The 8,267-nt window shown below is 43.2% G+C and overlaps 1 protein-coding gene across 2 annotated transcripts in view; it reads right to left on the bottom strand.

Moving 5' to 3' along the window:
* SNRNP27 (small nuclear ribonucleoprotein 27kDa (U4/U6.U5)) overlaps window positions 1-5,244 on the bottom strand; it is a 10,555-nt gene extending 5,311 nt beyond the window's left edge. For both annotated transcript variants that reach the window (XR_550724.1, XM_008576170.1), the window contains exons 1-4: window positions 5,163-5,244; window positions 3,907-4,027; window positions 2,973-3,085; window positions 2,372-2,451 (exon numbers count right to left, since the gene is read on the bottom strand). Coding sequence is in view for 1 of the 2 variants with exons in the window: in XM_008576170.1 (XP_008574392.1) it covers window positions 2,372-2,451; window positions 2,973-3,085; window positions 3,907-4,027; window positions 5,163-5,196 (348 nt within the window). In the remaining variant the exon portion in view is untranslated. The remainder of the gene's footprint in view (window positions 1-2,371; window positions 2,452-2,972; window positions 3,086-3,906; window positions 4,028-5,162) is intronic.
* Between the last annotated feature and the right edge of the window lie 3,023 nt (window positions 5,245-8,267).

Here is an 8,267-nt window from a genome sequence, read left to right as displayed (position 1 = left end):
CGGTTCGCTCACTGGCTGAGCGTGGTGCTGACAACACCAAGCCAAGGGTTAAGATCCCCTTACCGGTCATCTTTAAAAAAAAAAAAAAAGTGGTAGCCATGAAGCCAACTGCCTATAAATTAAATTAACATCCTCATAAATGTTATCAAAAAACAAGTAACATCATTCGCACTCATGGTACTCCATAATTTTTATAGGATCTATGAATGCTCACCTAATTTTTCCTTTATAAACAAACACCTTCAGCACTGAAAAAATGAAGAGTGGCTCCATTTTTACATCTGCCTCTCGGGAACTTCAAATATAACATCAGGCAGTAGTAAAACCAAGAAAACAAAGAAAACAATTCCAGTAAGTTCCCTACCTATTCTTCTAAAAACAATAAAATTATAGTTGCTTTAACTCTGGAGATATTTTTATTCGCCCAACATACATATTAAAAATAAACCATTTCACTTATAAAACACTATTTGGAAAAACAAATAAGAATTTGGTATATTCAAAGAAAAAAAGCTGATACATAAACAGCATTAAATTCCAAAATAGGGTTCACATAACTATTTCAAGAACAAGAGCTCGATCTTATTTTTTTCACCTCAAAACAGCCATGCCTCAGTAACTCCTAAGTTATACACTGTCATTTTAAAATGTGAGCCCTACACAAATCACATTAGTTAGAAACTCTGATAGAATCTGAGATTACCCCACTCCATTAACAACTCAATGGAACTCAAGATTAGGTGAAATGAATTATTTTTGACAATTTTTCTGAAAAATCTCAATTTCCATTTGCAAAACTAAATGGAAAGACTTAAAATTCTAGAAAAGAGATTTAAAAAATATATATTCTTTCCATACAAGCTCTCTCTTTCCATCCTCCTTCCTCCCCTCCTCCCATTTCCTCTCTCTGTACAGTCTCTCCATCTCTCCTATTTCTCTCTCTCCCCCTATTTCCCTGTCTCTCTCTCTTTCCCTCCTCCTTGCCTCCGCATAATCTCCCCTTTCCCCATTCCCTATATTCCTGATATTACAATGAAGATTAGACAGCATTCTCTCTCCAATCTGTTCCCCTTCTGGGCTGTGAGACACATATGCAGCTGCCCACTGTCATCTTCATCTGGCAGCTGAATTTCATTCTTCTGTTTCCCAGCAGTTCTCCTCCCTGCAACCCTGTTCTCGGTTAACTGTACTCTGCAGGCTCCCCAGCCTGCCACCTCAGAGGCGGCACTGACTGCTCACTCCCACTACCCCCATCACCTGAGTGGTTCTCCACTCAGCTCAGGCCTTCATCATCTTTCACTTGCACCACTCAGTTCTCCCTGCCTCCAATCCAACCTGTCTGTGCTCCACGCTGCCCCCAGAGTCAGCTTTCTTAAACACACCTATAATCGTGTCACTCCCTTGATTAAAATTGTTGCTCCTCCTCAACACCTAAAGAATCAACTCTAAATTTCTTTTTTTTTTTGGTCTTTTATCTTTTTCCGTGTCTGGCAACGGATCGCAACCCCCGTACCGGACCGGAGACCGGCAACGGGATTGCAACCCTTGGTGCTGCTCCCCTGCCTTGCTCAGCCAGTGAGCAGGTGTCTTTTATCTTTTTCCGTGTCCGGCAACGGATCGCAACCCCCGTACCGGACCGGGGACCGGCAACGGGATTGCAACCCTTGGTGCTGCTCCCCTGCCTTGCTCAGCCAGTGAGCAGGAACCGGTCTGTACGTGGGATCCGAACCCTCGGGCGGGAGCGCCGCTGCGCTTCCCAAGCGGCGCACTTATCCAGTGCGCCACCGGGCCGGCCCAACTCTAAATTTCTTAGCATGGCTAAGGGCATCAAAAGCCCTCCGAAATTTGACTCGTACTTCTACTTCTAGACTCAGTCATAGTCACTAGCCCATTGGCACCATTTTACCAGTCACTGAATTTGAAATTCCCACAATACGCTAAGCTCCTTCACACCTACATACATTTTCATAAGCTCTTCCCTCTACTTTAAATGATCTTCCTCCCCTTCTTTGTCTTATCACCTCTACTTGCCCTTTAAGATCTAATGCAATGCTGGGTAGCTCAGTTGCTTAGAGTGTGGTGCTGATAACACCAAGGTCCAGGATTCAATCCCTGTACCAGCCAGCTGCCAAAAAAAAAGGAAAAAATTCTAATGAAAACATCATCCATGGCAAACTCTCCCTGAATTCCTACAGCAGTCCACTGCTTCTTCCTCCATGCTCTCAAAGTCCTTGAAACAGTTATTGTCATACAAATAAACTTGTAGCAATGGAAGAAATTACAAGTGATAGTAAAAGAATATGGAAAAATAGGACAGTCTTAATGGATTAATTCAAATCAGAATGTTTAACTAGTTGTATGTTTTACTTACTTTTGTGGAGTCAAAAGAGGCAAATCCCATTAACTTCATCATTTCTATTTCTTCCTCCGTTTTCCCCTCTAAATCTTCCTCTGCAAAAATAAATGATTTTTTTAAACTCTAATTTATATACGTATACACACATACATACACACAACATAATGAGATGTGGCAACAGATTAATAGTCATTCCACCTCACCAGCAGAGCACACACAAAACGATTAGCTAAAGACAAGTCTAATGTAAAAATTCCTCTTAAATTTGGACAGAATGTAACTTAGGGTGGAAGAAAGGATTCTGCTCTCCTCGGAGCCTTTAGGCAGGTCCACCTTTAGTATTACATGTATAACGCCATCTATCTAGTTTTAAAGATACTTCCAAAATAGAACAGTCTCATGTTTTTAACTACCCTCCCTAGATTATATCAGGAGCACCACAGATAACCAGCAACTCAGTAAGGTACAATTAAAACCCTCAAAATCATATGCAATAAACACTATAAAAAGCCTAATATTTAAATGTTCAAAAATTATACTTCTATAATTTTATCATGATGGAAATTATCTAAACAAGGCTGTATTTTTCCTACAGTTATTTATCTAATAACATTACCAGTAATCTGACGTTCTTTGCTTTTTGTTTCTTTTGTTTCTTTCTTTTCCTCATCTCTTCTTTCTTTCAGTCGAGAAGGGGAAGGAGATGTGGATCTATGTCGTCTTGGAGATCTAATATTCATTAAGTAAAGATGTTAGAAACAGATATAATGGCGACTTTGTGTCGATCAGCACAGATATACATGAGTCCCTGAAAAGTGAAGGCAGAACACAAGCCAGACTCCAGAGAACCAGGAGTCCCTTCCCCATAGCAGAGCAAGGAAGAAGGTTCTGCCTAGGCTCTCGTTAACAAAAAAATAAAAAATACGGTTTATTGCTTAATCACTGCTTAATGGTCAGTTGCACTCAATACAGCTATGGCTAGAAAGTTTTGTGAGACAAAAATCTAACTTAAAAGTTTCTAATAATTATACACAAGGAGCTGATTTAAACAGCAATTGATGCTTATTAAGAATCAGAGTTCGGGCTGACCAGTTATTCAAGTGGTTAGAGCAGGTGTTGTTAACAGCAAGGTCAAGGGTTTGGAACCCCCCTACAATCCAGCTGCCGGAAATTTTAAAAAAGAATCAGTTCATTTCTAAGGTTCTTCTAAGATCTCACACTCTTGATTATATACTTGAATAAATCCTTATCACCAAAAAGTTAAAAAAAAGCAAAAAATGCAAAACACTTATTTCTTACTCTTGCTAAGCACCATTCTAAGTGGTTTTTATGCATTACTTCTCATTTACTCCTCAAGACAACTTTATGATGTTGAGAGCGTTATTAACCCCATTTTACCAAGGAAAATGTCAGCTCCAGAATAAGGTGGGATTAAGTTTCCCCCATTTCAGGAAACTGTAAATTCCCTCGTAATTGAGCAACACAAAGTCGCCGGCTGCGACCAGTTTCCCTGAGACTTGTAAAACTTCCAGCTTATCTTCTGCACTTACCTGGAGCGTCTTCGGTGCGGGGATCGCGAGCGGCTCCTCCTCCGCTCCCTGTCCCGCGATCGCGACCGTTCTCTGCGCCTGCGATCTCTCTCCCGGGAGGTGGACCGGGACCGCCTACGTTCTAAGACAAACACACAGAACTGGAGAGCCAGAAATCACCTCAAATATCCAGAGCTGACCCGCCCAACCGAAATACAAAGCGAGCCATTTCTAGTGGTCACATAAAAACGTACAAAGAAACAGGAGGAATCAATTTCATTAATGTTATCTGATCCAATATACCCAATACTACGACTTCCACATGTAATCAATATAAAAATTCATTAGTAAGATACTTTACATTCTCTCTTTTATTTTTGGTACGAAATCAAGGAAATCCAGTGTGTATACTATGCGTACAGCACTTCTCAGTTTGGATGAGCCACATTTCAAGTTCTCGCGTTAACTTTGAAGAAAATCGAGCCTTGACTAGTTGTAAGTGACAGAAAGTAGCCAGGGCCGAACCGAGGGTCTAAGTTAGGTCTCCTGAGCCTCACCTCGCACTACCTCATTCGTGGCGCTGGAGGCCAGAAGACATTACAAGGGGAGCTCCCCGGGCTCAGAACTCCATTTCCCTAATTTACACCCGGGGCAAGCGCGCCCGGGGAGGCGTGATCCTCGCGCCCCTCCTCCCACCCCTCGCCCCCTGCCTCTCTCCATCCGGCTCCCCTGTAACGTCCTTCATAATAAATGGGTAAACGTGAGAAATAAATGAGTAAATAAACTAGTCAGGAAACTAACACTGAGCATCTAAGAGCTAGGCATCATCACATACTGAGTATTATGGGATGTGACATCTATTCTCACATCAGTTTTTAAGGGTAGATAATATTACCCTAAAAGACGAATTATGGAAATTTAACTCAGAAAGGTTAGGTGACTTGCCCACGGTCACCCAGAAAGTAAGTGAAGGAACTGTGGTTTGATTCTAAACCCACTGGCCACAGGTATAGTAACACTTATTGTATGAAGCTGACAAAGAGTAGGCGAAACCCTAATTCAGAAGGGGAAAAAAAAAAAAAATAACAACAAAAAATGGCCTTGGGCCCAGAGAGCCCGGACTGAAGAGTGTAGGGCCCAGGTCTTCGTGCCCCCCATTCGCCCCTCGCTTTCCTCCTCGGGAGAAAAGGGCCCCCTTGTCCGCTGCCCTGGTACTGAAAGCAAAGGGACGCGCGCCCAACCGAGCCCCAGGCCCTCTGCATTGCTTCTGGACTCACCCCTGCGTGGGGAGCGACTGCGACTGCGACCCATTCGGAGTCCTGCTCCTTCTCACACCGCCCCGGAAACGACTGTGCAGCAACTTCCGGGAGAGCCAGGAACTGAACTTATGCCACCGACTGGAAAATGTCGAAATGAGCCGCGAGGGTTCCGGCTCCTAAATAAGGAAGGCTGCGCTGAGCCGGCCCAGAACCACGTGGCCTCGACCGGATGCCTCCGCCTCTGGTTCCAGGGACTCCGGCAGGAGCGGGCATCCTCCATACCACCCTTTGCGGTGGCTTCCCCATCTTATGTGTCCACAGTGGGCACTAAAATATGCTATTTGAGGGCCAGCCTGTGGCTCACTGGGTGAGCGTGGTGCTGACAACACCAAGCCAACGGTTAAGATCCCCTTACCGGTCATCTTTTTTAAAAAAAAAAATGCTATTTGATGTTATAGACGTAGAAATGTCTGGAAAATTTAGCCGTCTACCCACCTCAACACAGCCTTCGTTTTTTCCACCATTTTTCTTTCCAGTTCTTGTCCAAATGTGTAAAATAATTTACATCAAACCAATTCTTAACGTCGCATACACAGATAGTTTATATTTTTGACTTTCTCACATAACATTCTCTCATGGGAATGAATATACCAAAGTTAGCCGTCTGCCTTATGCTTCTCAGATGCCAGCATTGAGAAGGCACCCAAAAACTACTATGGGCTCTTGGAAGGAACAGTAAAAGGCCTTGCATTCCACTTTACACCCCCACCCCCGCGCCCAGAGTACTTCCCCGAAGCTGCTTCACTCCTCAAAATAAAAGGCTTTAGAATGTTCAAAAACTACAGAAGCGAGGAGAAAGACTCTCTTGCCCCAACAAGGCTGAACCTTCTGTGGCAGAAATAAATATGCATATCAGTTAAGACTTGATCTATTTCTATTGGAACCAACTATTTTCCGCCAGCTCTCTCCAGAGTTACCAAGTCTAGTGACCCGGCTTTTACTTTTACAATACGAAGAGCTGGGAAGGGACTAGATTAGGTTGGAAACACCCTGCCCACCAGTCAACAAATTTTTTATTATATTCATACATTCTGATGTGGCCTCTTTAATACCTGTCCCAATGTAACTTTCCAGAAAGGAACCAGCCATGATATCTAAGATTTCCACCACCATGCCTAACCCCAGACTCCTTTGGAATTATCCTGGCAGAGAGTGCACTAAGGTGTGGAAGGTGGAGTTTCAAGAGGGTGCCAAGTTCCGGGGAGGAAGATTTAGGGATATCTCTGGAGAAACACACCGAGACCGCCTACATTCTAACACAAACACACAGAACTGGAGAGCCAAGACTGAAGAAAGTGTCCATAGAGAAGATAGGGAAATTATGGGAAGCCTAAGGGGCTGTGCACTAGAGGTGTAAGAGTAGAGAGGAACACGGTGGCCTCAGGTGGTAGCTGAAAATATTTTTCTTTTTTTGTGAGGCCTGGGGTCTCATCTAATGAAAACACTTTTCAAGAAAACCCTGCAGGACTTCCAAAAATGGTTGGGCGATATGCTGGAGGTCAGTTGAATAAACCAACGTTTTTTGAATGCCTACTATGTGTAGGACACTATACCACTTTGGCACTGGGATGAAAAGATGGATAAGACATGGTCCCTACCTCAAGGAGCTTACAATGTAGTTATGGAGGCAGACAGATGAAGAGACACTTTTACCACAATGTGGTAAGATAAGATGAGTACAGTGTGCTATAGAAACATGAAAGAAGGATATTCAGCCTAATTTGGTATCCCAAGAGGATTTCTTATAATAATAATAGCTAATACACACTGTGCTAACTATATGCCAGGAACTGTTGTAACATAAAAATGAATATGTATACATACACATACATTTTTACAGTCGTGTGCCACATAATGACATTTTGGTCAACAATGGATTACATATACGATGGTGGTCCCACAAGATTATGATGGCTATACTGTCTAGTTTTGTGTAAGTACATTCTATGATGTTTACAAAGTGATGAAATTGCCTGACATATTTCTCAGAACAAATTCCACTTGTGTGTAGTTGACTGTAGTTGACACATGACTGTAGTTGAACCCCGAAGCTCAAAGGATAAGTTGTCCAGGTAAAGGGTAAAAGTAGCAGCAAAGGCACAGCGGTGTGTCACACTATGGCGTATGCAAGCTCTGTAAGAGGTTTGATGTTATCATCACATTGAGTTCACCAGGGATCCGAAGCTCAAAGGATAAGTTGTCCAGGTAAAGGGTAAGAGTAGCAGCAAAGGCACAGCGGTGTGTCACGCTATGGCGTATGCAAGCTCTGTAAGAGGTTTGATGTTATCATCACATTGAGTTCACCAGGGAAGACCATACTAAGTCCCTGGGACTTTAAGGTGACAAGAGGCCAGTGGAGCATTTTAAACTGGGCAGTGACGTGACCAGATTTGTGTTTTATATGGTTCATCTGGCTGCCAGATGTAAAGACTAGAGCCAGAGAGAACAGATGGAGGGAATGAGGACGTGCACTAAAGAACAGAATCAGGAAACAGTTGAGGAGTAGTGTGGCAGGTCTTGGTGGCTGGCAGTGGGAAGAGAGAGAAAAAATGACCTCCAGGCTGGTCCAGCTTCACGGACACATGACCTGTGCAGTCGCACAGGGTCCTGCATTTAGAAGGGCCCCGTGCTTGGCTTAATGTTCAGCTGTAGCCACCTTGAAATCCTTACTAAATTCTGAACAGGAGATCCTGTTTCACTGGGCCTGGCAAAAAGTATATCCCTCTTAGTGATGCTTACTAAAGTGAAAAAGGGAGGGTCTGTCTGTTCACTACACAACTGAAACATGATGGGAGAGCCCATTTGGGAGACATATGGAGAAAGCATCGAAAGCGTGGTCCCTTTTTTGTGTGAGGGCTCCTCTGTCAAGGAATAATATGGGCCCTTTCCTGCCCTCAGATCCCCCCTCATCAATTAAGTGGGACTCTTTTTTGTATATTTGCTCTGAAGAGAACCTGGTCACACTCCTGCTTGTGGTGGAGAGGGAGAATATGAATTCTATTTTGGAAAACTATCAAATATGACATACCTGACGAATATCTAAATAGAATTTTTGGCAGGCAT

This window comes from Galeopterus variegatus, unplaced genomic scaffold, assembly GCF_000696425.1.
Source record: "Galeopterus variegatus unplaced genomic scaffold, G_variegatus-3.0.2 Scaffold1303, whole genome shotgun sequence".
NCBI lineage: Eukaryota > Metazoa > Chordata > Mammalia > Dermoptera > Cynocephalidae > Galeopterus > Galeopterus variegatus.
This window is presented reverse-complemented; position numbering and strand designations above follow the sequence as displayed.